General features: G+C 38.3%; 1 protein-coding gene across 1 annotated transcript; it reads left to right on the forward strand.

The window, feature by feature from the left end:
- The first annotated feature begins 12,921 nt into the window (after positions 1-12,921).
- LOC142609448 (uncharacterized) lies at positions 12,922-14,677 on the forward strand. Its single transcript, XM_075781032.1, has 4 exons — positions 12,922-13,444; positions 13,640-13,702; positions 13,851-13,925; positions 14,054-14,677. The coding sequence occupies exons 1-4, from the start codon at positions 13,058-13,060 to the stop codon at positions 14,510-14,512; spliced, it is 984 nt and encodes a 327-aa protein (XP_075637147.1). The 5' UTR covers positions 12,922-13,057; the 3' UTR covers positions 14,513-14,677.
- Positions 14,678-15,136: the final 459 nt, after the last annotated feature.

A 15,136-nucleotide genomic window follows, 5' to 3' on the forward strand; every position in this document is an offset into this window, starting at 1 on the left:
AAGTGATGGGCTCAGGTCCAATAAGCCTTATACAATGAAATTTGTAAAGTATGGGTTTGAAACCTAGGATTGGGATGTTGAAAGTTGGTTAACAGGCTAAAGTGCCACAATCTATGCAAATGATAAGTAAATATGACAAAGAAACCTCCCCGGACGTAAGCCGATGACGAGTTGTATAGTACTTCTCTTTCTATGCCAAAGATTACAATTCTTAATTCTTTTTTTAGCTCAGAAGCAAGTCCCCCCTTCTTTCCTCTATCGTCTTCTTATATACTTCTTCTTCTTCCCTTTTTTCATCCACGTGTTAAACAAACCTTTTCCTTAGATACTTGTCCCATCCACCACCTTCTTGAAGTCTTCAAATAATAGCAGGAAGACTGAATTCTACTGTTCAGAGGTCATTTCCCCATTAATGCGGCCAGGGAGGTAGATGCAGGGCATTTAATGTGGTAGTAGCAGCTTTTTCCTCAGATGTTTCTCACACGTTCTTACTTCTAAAGGGTGCTTGGATCACACTTTTACCCACCAGTTCTTCCAGAATTCTGCCTCCAATCCGTCTAGCAAGTCCCAGGGCCATTGCTGGGTCTGTCCGAGCATATACTCCTCCTCGGACAACTCCTCGGACAACTCCTCGGACAACTATAGTGCGGACTGACCTGTGGGCCTATGGACCCTGACCAAACAGACTTGTATTAACCAATCAGGCCCAAAGCCCAAACGTTTGTTCGAACATTTTTACCCCCCACAAATGTACACTTTTTAAAAAATTATCTATATTTAATTAATTTGTATACATTATTTGAAAAAAACTATGTACAATGAATGTATAGAATTTTGTACATTTTTGAATTTTTGGATACATTGAATATACATAATTTGGTGCATTCTTTGAAAATTTTGCATACATTGAAGAGTCCAAATGTACAAATTGGGTAAATTTTTTAAAAAGATTGTATATATTTAATGTACAAAATTGAAAATTTGTGTATGTTGAATGTACATAATTTTGTACTTTTTTGAAAAGTACATCGAATGTTTTGAATTGAAAATTTTTGTATATTGAATATACAAAATTGTGTAAAATCTTTGAAAAATTGTATATGTTGAATATATAAAATCGTATACATTTTTTTCAACATATATAATTGTGTAAACTATTTGAAAAATTATGCACCTTAAATATACACAATTATGTATATATTCGAATTTCTTTATTAACATGCCATATGAATTTTTGACCTAATAATCAATGATCTTCAACACTTCATATTGTTATTTTCTTCACCATGTTTATATGAAATTCAAGACTGATCAAAGAATGCAAAGATGACAAAAATGTTTTCTTTTGATTGCTTTTGTTCGATTACATGTTCTAAGTCTTTGTTTCATGCTTACATGGTGATTTTCTAACATAACAATTCAGTTAATTGCGTATCTAAGATGTAAATTAGCTGAGGGGTCTGACAGTTTTGGTTTATTGAAGGATTATTTCTATAATTCTATTTTATAATAGTATGAAAGTTTTGGAAATCTCTTATTTAGAGTTTTTGAGGACCTAAGATAACACGTCCAAGATGTGGGAATGGTTAGCCACGTATAGGTTGTGTTTTCTGAAACTTACAGCGAGCAATGATGGGCCCAATCCATATTTGGTGGAATGGGTATTAGAATTCACTTGTCGGTTATCTTAAATCCATTGTTTTTTTTTTTAATATGGGAAAATACCTTTATCTGTTTTTTTCCCCCGTTAAAAGTACATTATCTACAGTTGTCATTTCATTATATTAATAGCCCACTTAAAAATAGTGAGTCCAAAGGCATTTAAAAAAAAACACACATTTACTTCCTTCGATATTTTTCTAATGATAATAAGAATGTATTTTAATCATTTAAAGTGGGTTGCCCAAAAACTTACGGAAACCATGTAAATGCATGGGCAAGGCCCAATAATCAATCATTTATTTCAGAATACTTGGACTTGGGCTTGGGTTTGGGCTTGAGCTTGGCTTAATAACCGCTATGGTAAAAAAAAAATCCAACATATCTCACATTTATTATTATTATTAGGATTTATAATTTCCACCGACCAGCCAAAACAAAATTAACGTTATAATTTTATTTATTTTTAAAAATAAAAACAAACAAAATTAACATTATTGTAGGGATGTAAGACTCATGAATGTATATTGGGCCAGGGGCTTTGTCCGAGGACATTTAGTAGTCTGAGGGCAAGTAAATGTTAGTAAAGAGATACAAATCAGTGAATTATGCAATGATCTTGGTCATGAGGGTTTGAGATGATTGTTCGAGGAGTTCGGCCACTCATAGAGGACTCATCCCCTAAGCCGAAGAAGGGTAAGAAGGGTCCGACTAGCATTGGGTTTTTTTTATAAAGACAAAGATGGAAACTTGCAGCCACATGATGATGCCCTAGTGGTCACCCTCAGGATAGAAGGGTATGATGTGAAGAGGGTGTTGGTAGATCATGGCAACGATACAAAGATCTTGTATCCTGATTTGTATAAGGCGTTAAAATTGAAATCTGAGGACTTGTCCTATTATGATTCACCTTTGGTAGGTTTTGATGGGAAAGTTGTTATCCCAAAGGATAGATTAGACTACATATGCAAGCAGGGTCAAAAGTGGTGTAGGTAAACTTCACTATGGTAGATGCCTACTCCCTCTACACTGTTATTGTGGCAAGACCCTAGCTTCATGTCATGTAGGCCGTTTCTTCCACCCTACACTTGAAGGTGAAGTGTTCGTCCAGGGACCAGGTTGAGGAGCTGGTTGGGAGCCAGTCAATGGTTAGGCAGTGCTTGGTAGCTGCAATTAGACATCAGATTGGAGGTGAGTCATCGGCCTCTGTTGAGCGTGGCTTATAGCAATTAAGGATGCCAGTGTTGTCTACGGATGTGGTGATGGAAGGGGCAAAGTGTGAGGAATTAGAGAAAGTTATTATTAGTGATGATAAGGAGAAGTTTTTCCAAGTTGGAGTTCAGTTGCCTCCTCAGGAGAAGGAATAGATGATAGTATTTCTTAGGAAAATTATTGATGTGTTTGCATGGAATGCTTACGAAGCTCCTGGGGTGAATCCCAAATTCATTTGCCAGCAGTTAAACGTCAATTCATCTGTCGTCTCCAAAAAGCAACCACCTCGGCGCTCATCTAAGAAACATTCTGATGTCATCAAGGAGGATGTGGTCAAGCTTAAGCGGGCCGGGGCCATTAAGGAGATGTTTTACCTTGAGTGGTTGGCCAATATAGTGGTGGTGAAGAAGAAAAATGGAAAGTGGCGAGTATGTGTAGACTTCATAGATTTAAATAAAGCTTGCCCAAAGGACCCCTTCCCCATGCCTCGAACAGATCAACTAGTGGATGCAACCGTAGGCCATCATTTGATGAGCTTTTTAGATGTCTTTCAAGGGTACCATCAAATACCATTAGCTTTGGATGATCAAGAGAAGATAGTTTTTTGTTACACCAACTAGAAATTACCACTACAAGGTGATGCCCTTTGGATTAAAGAATGCAAGTTCTACCTATCAAAGGATGATGACCAGGATGTTTGAGCCACAACTAGGCAAAAATATTGAGATTTATATAGATGACATGGTGGTGAAAAGTAAGGTAGAGTCCAAGCACGTGGATGACCTCGGAAATATTTTTGAAATACTAAGAAAGCACAAACTGCGCCTTAATGCCTCCAAATGTTCTTTTGGCGTTAGCTCAGGTAAATTTCTAGGCTACATGGTTACTCATCGTGGAATTGAAGTCAACCCTGATCAGATTAGGGCAATTAACAATTTGCAACCTCCTCGAAATCCCAAAGAAGTCCAAAAGTTAACAGGAATGATTGCTGCTCTGAACCGATTCATCTCTTGGTCAGCAGACAGGTGTAGGCCTTTCTTCCAATTGTTGCATAGGTGAAAGAGATTTGAATGGACCGAGAAATGTGCCCTAGCCTTCCAGCAGCTGAAGGAATACATTTCTCGGCCACCTATTATGTCCAGGCCCAAGAAGGAGGAAGTTTTGCTTGCTTACGTTGTTGTAGCCTCTCATGCGGTGAACTTAGTGCTGATACAAGTTGATAATGAAGTGCAAAGACCAGTTTATTACGTGAGCAAGTCATTGCATGAAGTAGAGGCTCGTTATCTACCACTGGAGAATGCCATCTTAGTAGTGGTGCATGCTACACGTAAGCTCCCTCACTACTTTCAAGCTCATATAGTTGTGGTTTTGACCCAACTTCCTCTACAATCACTATTTCGGAGAGCTGATTACACAAGAAGGATTGCCAAGTGGGGTACGATACTAGGCGCTTTTGATATCAAATTTATGCCTTGCACCTCTATTAAGGGCCAAGTCCTTGCAGATTTGTGGCCGAGTTTGTTGAATCTCTACTGGAAGAGGAGGGAGAAAAGCAGAACATTGATGGAAAATCATTTGGGATGGTTTCCTTACATGAACCTCCATGGAAGGTATACATTGATAGTGCAGCTAATCAAAGAGGATCTAGAGTGGGGCTAGTTGTGGTATCTCTTGAAAAGATTATTATTGAGAAATCCTTAAGGTTGGGCTTCTCGACCATGAACAATGAGGCTTTGTTGGTAGGGATGGTTATGGTTTAGAAAATAGGAGGAAGAATAGTAAAGGTATTTTTAGATTCAAGGTTTATTGTTGGCCAAATGAAGGGAGAATTGGAAGTCGGAGAATTGGAAGTCAGGGAATTGAGGATGCAAGGATATTTAAGTTAAGTTAGGCATTTGCAATCAGGGTTCGAGTCTTTCACCTTACAGCAAATCCTTAGAAGTAGAAATACGCATGCTGACTCTCTTACCACTCTCGCAACCTCCTCGGCACAGAGTTTACCTCGGGTTATCCTAGTTAAGGATTTATGTAAGCCTACTGAGATAAAATGGGAGAACGCCCAGATTCATCAAATTATAGTGGGACCTAGTTGGATGGATCTCATAATTTTGTTCCTTAAGGATGACATCTTGCCTGAGGAGAAGGGGGAGGCTGATAAAGGGTGAAGAAAAGCTCCTCATTTTTTGATGTCCGAGGATCAAAAACTATACAAGCGCCCCTTTTCTAGGCCATATTTGCTATGCGTCCATCCTGAGACAGTAGAGTCACTCCTAGAAAAGTTACATGAAGGGATTTGTGGAAGTCATACAAGAGGCAAATCACTGTCTCACAGGGCCCTCACTAAAGGGTATTGGTGGCCAAATATGCAAAAGGAGGCACAAGAATACGTGAAGAAGTGTGACCAATGTCAGAGATTCGCTCCGAACATTCATCAGCCAAGGGGTGTCCTCAATCCTCTATCTAGTCCCTGACCTTTTGCTCAATGAGAATTGGATATTGTAAGGCCCTTCCCTAAGATAGTAGGAAATAGGAGATGACTTTTGGTCGGCACTGACTACTTCACCAAATGGATTGAAGCTGAGCCACTAGCAAATATTAAGGATGTGGATGTCAAGAGGTTTGTGTGGAAAAATATTGTCACTCAATTTGGGATTCCTCATACCCTCATTTCGAACAATGGGTTTCAGTTTGATAGCAAAGCTTTCAGGAAGTATTGTTGTGAATTGGGTATTAAGAATAGGTATTCAACTCCGACTTATCCCTAGGGTAATGGACAGGTCGAGGCTGTCAATAAGGTCTTAGTAAATGGGCTCAAAAAAAGGTTGAATGATGCGAAGGGTAAATGGGTGGAAGAGCTACCACATGTGCTCTAGACATATCGGACTACCCCTTGTAGGTTAACAGGGGAAACACCCTTTTCAATGACTTATGGGGCCGAGGCTGTGATTCCTCTAGAGACTGGATTCTCAACACTGAGGACAAGCTTGTTCACTCCAAACAGCAATGACAACCTATTAGAGAAGAGCTTGGATTTGATTGAAGAGCAGAGAGAAAATGTCATAGTTCAGTTAGCATACTATCAATAGAAGCTCAAACAAGGGTATGACTCAAGTGTGAGATTAAGACCGTTAGCACCTAGAGACTTAGTGTTAAGAAAGGTTGTGAGTACTGCAAAAAACCCAGCATGGGGAAGTTAGGGCCTAATTAGGAAGGGTCATATAGTATCACGTCAGTAGCTGCTATAGGTGCTTATTTCCTAAAAGATTTAGATGAAAATGCTACACCACGTCCTTGGAATGTAAATAACCTGCGAATGTACTATTATTAATGAAAGGCAGCTCTGCCGTGTATTTATTTTTGATATTATGTATTAGGTTTATTACTTGTTAGAATATCAAACAGAACCTCGGTCATATCTAGTTCCTCAGACCACATACCTTGGGTAAATTAATATTCTTGATTACTTATTTGAGTATTAAACAGAATCTCGGTCATGCCTGGTTCCTCAGACCACATACCTTGGGTAAATTAATATTCTTGATTACTTGTTTGAGTATCAAATAGAACCTCGATCATGCCTAATTCCTCGGACCACATACCTTGGGTAAATTAATATTCTCGATTACTTGTTTGAGTATTAAATCAGTCATGCCTGATTCTTCGGACCACATACCTTAAGTAAATTAATATTCTTGATTACTTGTTTGAGTATTAAACAGAACATCGGTCATACTTGGTTCTTCGGACCACATACCTTGGGTAAATTAATATTCTTGATTACTTGTTTGAGTATTAAACAGAATCTCGGTCATGTCTGGTTCCTCAAACCACATACCTTGGGTAAATTAGTACTCCTCATTATTTGTTTAATTATTAAACAAAACCATGGTCATGTTTGTCTCCTCGAGCCGCATACTTGGATAAATTAATACTCCTAAAGCAAATATTCATGTGTTAAAACAGAACCTTAGTTATACTTGGCTCCTTGGACCATATACCTTAGGTAAATTAACATTATTCAGTATCTCCCTATATGTTAAACAGAACCTTAATCATGTTTGGTTCCTCGGACCATAAACTATGGGTAAATTAACACCAACCACTGCTTTGATACGCTGTTAAGTGGATGAGCAGGTGATATTGTGAGTAAGTACATGGTTTGTCATTATGTGAGATTGAGAAAGAAAGCCCAAAGCACATATGATCATATGAGCTATTTGTTTCGAAACATGTAAGGTACGTTATTGAAGTTAAAGTTACTCTATATTAAAGATTGTAGACTTGGAAGGTTTAGCCTGTTCTATTGTTGATTATGTAGAGTGTAGCAACTACACTATCACTTGTACATATAATTGAATGAAATTATATTTATATCTCATTTTTATATCAGTTAAGTGCAAAGTAAAGCGAAAATTATGTTAGAATTTGCACAAGTACCACAAGCATAAAAGAAAGCTCATAATTGTCATTAAGTACAAACTTTAAAAATGTAAATAACAGTTACATAAAAACAAGAAACAAAAAAATCTACAAATTCTAGCTTAGGCCCTATTTGATCTTCAGTGGAGGGTTGTCCTTTCTTGTGGCCTTGGTGGATTTGGCAGTTTCAGCTTTTATGGAGGCTGGACCTTTACCCTCAGGATCCTCCTTGCCAGGCACAAGAAGGGTTGCTAAAACAATCTCCAGGCTCTGGGTGGCTCCTTTACCCTTAAAGGGGTCCATGGGCGCAGCTGGAAGCTTGGTAGCTTTAGGGACCACTCCTTGGGTAGCATCTCTTTCTATCTCAGCAGCCTTAACTTTCTCTGCCTCTTGGGAAGAGCTGTTGGAGGAGGAGAGGGCCTTGGCAGGGCTGTCCTTGCCAGTATCTGTCTCTTTGGAGGCAGTGTCAACCTAGGAGCCCAAGGAGCTTGATGCATAGATGGCTAGGGGATAGTAGACGTTCTCTGCTCTTCTAAGGGCAGAGAAGGCCTCAATCCCAGCCTGGTTGAGGGTCTCATTCCACACTTGGAGGCAGTAAATCCTACATACCTCAGAGACTTCAGCCCTAAAAGACTCCTCAATCTTTAATACCCTTACGTCATAGCCATCTTGCTCTACCTTTTCCACGGCCTTCTCCGCCTCATCCAACTTGGTCTTTAAGGTCTTTACTTGCTCCTTAGCAACAGGTAGCTGGTCCTTGGTTTGGTGGAGCTGCTTACACTGGCTCTCCGCTTGCCTCTCAGCTCCTTGCGAGGCAGCCTTTGTGCTTTTTTTGTCTCTATCGGCCTCGTTTAGCTTGGTTTTTAACTCGTGGATGCTTTTCTCGGCCATGTTAAAGGCTTCCACGGTAGCAATGTGTCTCCCTTCCTCCTCTTTCATTTGCCTGTGGAGCTGTTCACTAACTTCTCGGCCCTGTGCACAGCTTGAACAGCCTTTAAAAAAAAGGGGTAATTAGAGAAGGCAACTATAATCTTAAGTAAAGGAAAACTGGTTAAAAAAACTAGTTAAAAGACTTACCAGGGCCAGGTCCCTCTTCAAACTAAGAAACACTTCGTATTTCTTCATGGACCTGAGGTCAGCCATGTCAGTAGGCAACAAAAGGGCCTGCTCCACGGCATTGGTCACATACCCGACCTTCCCGTGCTGGAAATCCCTTATAGAAGCAATCATTGGAAAGGAAGCTTCATCCAACACCAAGGGGGGGTTCTAGGCTGGCACCATGACTTGGCGGTCATGCCCCCTCTCTATGGATCCTTCACTTGAGGACCTTGTATGAGTAGTTTTGGCCGCTTTGGCCCCATTTTGGTGCTCGACTTCCTTGGAGAGATTGCATTTTCCTTCTTCCACCACCTTCTTGCCCTTCTGATCCCTCTTCCTCTTTTTGTCAGCAGGGTCGAGTTGGAGAGCTTGAGTGGATGGAGGAGTGGGAGGCTTGGTCTGGATTGTCTTTTTTGGCACATTACCTCCAACGTGTGACTCCAGCAGGTCATGAAGGCTTGATCTTGTCTTGTGTTGTAGTACCATGGCGTCAGGAATGGTGGAAGCTTCCTGGGTATGGCTTACTTGGGCCAAGGGAAGTTGGCCAAGATCATCAACTGGGATTTCTGGGGATTGGGGTTGGTTGAAGACCTTTAAGTTGTCCTCGAAGTCTGAGACTTTGACCACTTCTTATTTTTCTTCCTTGATTTCCGGTTAGGAAGGAGTTGCTTCTTCCTATGCTATGAACTAGAAGGGTAGCTCTACTTGTTGTACACCTTCTGGAGCAAGGCCTAGGTTAAGGATACCTGGTACAGCAATGTTTATCAGGTGCAGGCACCGGTCTTTCACTTTGATCACGTACTTAGGAGCTTGGAAGCTAGTTCATATTGGATTGTAACCAAGGATGAGATGGGCTGCTCTTAATTGCCCATCCCTGTAGACGAAAATCTCGGCCTTGAGTACTTTGTTCAAATATGCCTCGTTGACAAGGCTAAAGTTCGGGATAGCAGAGTACTTGTTTGCAAACCCATCAAAAAGAGAAAACACTGTTAGAGAGTAATGTAAATCAAAGAAAAGCTAAATTACAAGTACAAATAGGATGAATAAGTACAAAAAATGTTAGTGAGAGAAAATGGTGTCGTTAGAATAAAAGACCTAGACCTAAAAACCCCACCTGATGTCCCTTCTCTCGCCGGATAGTGAAGGTCATCGTGCCACTCTCCTAAGAGGATTAGATAATCCTTATTCATACCTTTGTTGGACTCAGGGAGGCACAATATGAGCCTAACCTCATGAACCCTAGTTTTTAGGTAGTAACCCTGCCCTATTAATTTGTGACGATTATAAACCCAATTGACGTCGTGGTGGGTGAGGTTCACGCCCATCTTCTCATTGAGGGCGTCTACACTACCTAAAATTCTAAACATGTTAGGAGTGCACTGGGTGGGGGAGAGTTTGTGAGCAATCAGGTAGTCCCTAGTTACTCTACCCATAGGGATTCTCATCCCTCCCTTTATGAAGGCAATCATCAAGATTATGACTTCTCCCTCCTGCCTCTAGGTATACCATTCCCCCTGTTTACAGTATCTAATAGAAACTCCTTCGGGAATTCGGTATTAAGCCTTAAAGCTCTCTATACCCTCTAGGGTGTCTACTAGGTAAGCAAATCTACCTATGTGAAAGGAAAACTAAAGATAGTAGGGCAACGAGGTGAAGTTAAGGGGGCTGAGGAAAGAAAGGGCTCTAAATAAAAAGAAATAGAAAAGAAAATGAGAATAAAAGGATATTGAAAATGACTTACGGAAGGGAAGTAGGACTCCTCGAACTAATTCTGGAGATTTGGGAAGTGCAAAAAGTAAAGCCAATGAAGTCTTCTAGCAATATATGTGTGAGAGGGAAAATCAAGCGGGAGAAATCCCGATTAAGTTCCCATAAAATTTTCAGCTGTTGGATCTCCATCGTATCGTAGAACATGGGGAGCATGGAGCCACATAAATTAAATGCAAGCATGTCCCAGATGCCGAAACGTCAAGAGCGTGCTTCTAGGCAGTTGAAAAGACATCTGTACAGGCAGGATGATGTAAGGGAAGAGCATAATTGTTGTTATAATATCGAAATCCTCCTTTTTTTCCTAAGGAGCAAAAGAGGAGAACTTTAAGGGGGCTATTATAAGGATGAAAGGCCCATGAACGTATATTGGGTCGTAGGCCTTATCCGAGGACATTTAGTAGTCCAAGTGCAGGTAAACATTAGCAAAGAGGTACAAATCAGTGAATTATGCAATGATCCTAGTCATGAGGGTTTGGAAAGATCGTTCGAGGAGAAATGCCTTATCGGCTTGACTTAATAGAGGTCAGAGGAGTTGACTTGCCATCAAGGGCAATACTCCGGGCAGTTCTACTAGTAAGGATAAACATCAGGAGGGAATAGGACAAAGGGAAACTAAGAAATATCTAAGAGAAAGCTGCTACCACCGCATTAAATGCTACGTAGCTAACTCTCTGGCCGGATTAATGTGGAGGTGATTCCTGAACAGTGATATTCAGTCTTACAGCTATTTCCAAAGACTTCAAGAAGGTGCTAATGGCCCACAGGATCAAGACAGGAAACTTAACCTACACGCAGAAGGTGGAGATGAAGAAAAACAGGAGAATATAAGGAAGAAAGACCCTATTACAAGGGGAATTTTGAGAATCGGTAGAGAAAAGACTGTAGCAATAAAAACTGTAATTGTAATCAAGTTTAAGAGAAATATAAATACAAGAGTTGTTCTCCTCGGACATGGCCAAGGAAGATTTACTTTTCACAAAACTTATCTATCTTTGTTTTTCTTGCCATCTTTAACCCATTATGATTGTTGTCCAACTTATTGAAATCTAGTTTCAAGCCAACTCTCTACAAATTCATTGTGTTAGGCTCTTTGGGCCTTAATCCTTTTATCTTTTGGGCTTAGGATCCAAATTGTCCCCCTACAATTATTATTTTATTTTATTTTAAAAATCAAAATCAAAATCAAACCTACTAGGAGTATTTTTAGAAAAAATGTAAAGTAGTAATTGCTAGGCATGTTCTCATTCGATTCATAAATCCTAGTTTTCCATCTTCTAACATGTGTTAACCTTCCATTAATTATAACCAAAGCCCCCATCATAAAAAAAAAAAACACTCTCTATCTATTTAAAGACATTGTATGTCTTAGTTCCTTGGTTAAAAAAAAAAAAAGGAAATTAGGAGATAACTAAGGCCAAATATACACGTTTTGTAGACCGCTATAATCATGTCAAAATCATTAAATATTAACAATGTTATTAGCATGTTAAATGTCTTTCATGCAATATATGTTCACATTTCTATGAAAATATTTCATGTGTATAATATTTTAGATATATAATAACAAGTTTTAAAAACTTTTAAATTTTAAACAATGTCATTTCTATTGAATACCTCAATTTAGTTTCAAACAAATTATTTTTGAACCTAGCTCAAATTAATGGTCCCCAAAAATAGGGCTAGTCTAGGGCCAGCCAAACACAAATGTAAAATATATTGATACTTAATATTTTATAAGAGATACACGGATTATTAAAAAAAAAATCCAACCTTAAAAAATGTTACACTCTTAAACTACCACAAACACAATGAAATGTATTAATAAAATGTTGAATATTCGAAAGAGTATAATATTTTAAAAATAATTTTTATTTTTTAAATTCTTGGCTCTTAATTAAAAATAAACAAGACAAATAGATATAATATAGTCTATTTTAGGAGGCCTTAGCTGATTACCTAAATGGTTTAATGGTTGAGCTGCCCTAGAGACACCTAGCTTAGAGATAATGTGATAGAGTTGAAGAATGGAGTTTTCACCTCTAGTCTTCATGGTTTTATCTTACCTCATTTTTGCTCTATCTCACAAAACTTAACTTCATATTAATCTATAACACCCTGCCCCACATCTATTAATTTTTTTTTTAATGTAAAACCTATTTTATTAATATAAAACACATGAAATTGCAACTAAATTTATTAAATCAAATTAAAAAAAAATTTAATAAAAACTAAATAATATTATCCAAGCTGCTTAATAAGAAAATATCACAATAAAACAAAAAGTCTTAATATTTATGCATTCAAATACTTAACAATATAACTGAAGTCTTTAATAACAATAGAATGAGGGTGGAGCGGGGACTAAAAAGCCTAAATTCATCTATACCCTGCCTTAGAGTGTTAAAAAAAATCCTCACCCTATTCTCGCCACAAAGACAAAGGCAAGGAAAACTTACGGGCTGTAAATATATATTTCTTTTTATGTGATAAGGTTGTAACTTGTAATTAAACAAACTTTGTATTGAGCCTCTTTTGGCAGTTTAGTTCTTTTAATAAAATCTATAGGTTACCGAAAAAAGGAAAAGAAAAAATTGCCTTTACAAAATAAAAAATACAGAACAAACTAAAAGTGAGTGTGCACACGCGCTACTAAACCCTAGATTTATGAGCGACACGTGTCAATTATCCCCGTCCCCAAGCAAAAAAAACACACACACACACGTTCTCTCTCTCTCTCTCTCAATTTCTAACCCAATCCCTTTTCTTCTCTCTCTATTTTTCTCTACCGCTTTTCTCTGCAACTTGTCCTCTCTTTACATGGTGAATTTATTGAAACAGAGAAAGTCTATTAGAGAGAAAGAGTAAAAAAGAAAGAAAGAAAGAAAGAAAGAAAGAAACAATGGCAAAACAGAGCAAAAGCGCTTTACTAAGTGGCTTCACTGAGGAGGAGATTGAGACTGCTAATACCATGCTCGAGTTTCATCAACAATTCGTTGAATTCAAAACACACCCTCAAATTCAGTCATGGGTCGGCCTTAAACGGAGATCTAAGAGACTTCCCAGACAATCATTGGGCTGTTTTCATTTCAGTTTGTCTTCTTCACCAGCGTTTACTCATGGCGGTGTTGAGGTGGGTCCTACTCCTAGTCCTACATGTAAGACTGAGGCTCCAACTGTGGCGGTCAAGGCCGGAACTTTGAGCCCTGTGACCCCTCTTTCATTCTCTCTCGGTAGTGAATCTGATGACAAGCCCAAGAACGCTCTGAAATTCAAAATCGTTAAAAGGGTATGTCTCAATTTTTCTTTGTCTTTTGATTACTGGGTTTTGTTGTGTCTCTCTCTCTCTCTCTGTTTCTTTGTCTCTTCCTAGTTTAAATTGCTATGAAGTTTATATTTGAGGGTTTTTTTTTAATATATAGTTTGTCATTTATATGCTCTGTTTATTGATTTGTGTGTGCTATGGTTGTTCTTGATGTTGTAGAAGAGAGAGGACTGGTTGGAGATTACGGAGGGGTTAACTCAGAACAGGGATTTTCTAAAGAGGGTGAGTTTCTTTTTCTTTTTTTCTTAGGTATTTGTTTTCTTGTGGGTGTTAATTTGTCTTTTCCATGAAAATTTTGTTTTTTTCGGCTTTTGTTTCAACAAAATTTGATGCAATTGTTTCTCTAACATCCATTGTGAAATCCAAACAGGAGATAGGGAATGTAATGCGTTGTTACGATGGGCTGAAGGCTTTCAATTTGGAGTTGAAAGCAAGAAAACATGAGGTATTACTATTTCCTTTTTCTGATAATCTGATTGATAAGATGTACTTTTTTCTGTTCATTACTTTTTCTGGGTATGGGAATATTTTAGTGTAATCATGTTTTATTAACTAATTTACTGTTTTGTACAGTTTTGTCATGGCCATATGAAGGAAAATCCATATTTGGAAGATGGCAAAAGGTTCAAGCTTGCAAAGGGTTTTGTTCAAGTGCAACCCACAGCCAACTCTCTCATCAATGCTCAAAATCAAGATCATCAACAGCAAATTCACAGTGTGGTTAAGCAGAAACTGTTCATTGTGAACCAGAGGGTTCAAAGATCAGAAATTGATGAGAAACTTCAACACCCAACTCGCCAAATGCACTCCTCTCTGCCAACTAGTACTGGATTTGGCTGCGTGGTCAACAACAATGAGGACCCATCCAGTCTTCCTGATCTTAACGTTTCTATAGAGGACACTGTTGGCGTGGGCTCTTCTGGACCGTCTGATCTCACAGTGGCCAACAGAATTTCATATAAGGCTATGGCAGCACAAGCTAGACAGAGAAGGATACAGATCTGTAGGGTTAAGAAACTCCATTGCCACTAGTACAAGACATTGTTTTTATTTTTCTTTATTCCTTTTTTATTTTCCCTATTATATATATGGTTAATTGCGTATCTAAAATGTAAATTAGCTGAGATCTGGGAGTTTCCTTTCTATTGAAGGAATATTTCTATTCTATAAATATAATGGTATGAAAGTTTTGGAAAATCTCTTCTTGTCATTTGACTCAATTTGATGACCTAAAATATAACAAGTTTGAGTTTTTTTTTTTTAAAGAAATAGTTTTAGTCTATTGTGTCCGCTCTTAATTATAGTAGGACTTTTCTAATGATAATTCTCTATCAATTAAAACACCAATTAGTTATTTTATATATCGGAGATCAAACTTTAGATCTCTTATTTGACGATAAATTTTTTTACTAATTGAACTAATTGAAGATTTCTAACACCTCCAAAATTGTATAAAGATTCTAATATGATGTCTTGGTGGTTGCTAGTTTTGGGAATGCAACACGTGTGGGTTGTGTTCTTTGAAAGAACAATAACAACGAGGGGAGCCTGTGGTTATATTTGGTGGAATGGATAGTAGAATGTGGTTGTGGGTTATTTCAATACCTGAATAGGCTACTATAGTGTGTGGCAGCTCTGTTACTTTGCTCTATTAAT

This window comes from Castanea sativa, chromosome 1, assembly GCF_040712315.1.
Source record: "Castanea sativa cultivar Marrone di Chiusa Pesio chromosome 1, ASM4071231v1".
In the NCBI taxonomy this organism is placed as follows: Eukaryota; Viridiplantae; Streptophyta; class Magnoliopsida; order Fagales; family Fagaceae; genus Castanea; species Castanea sativa.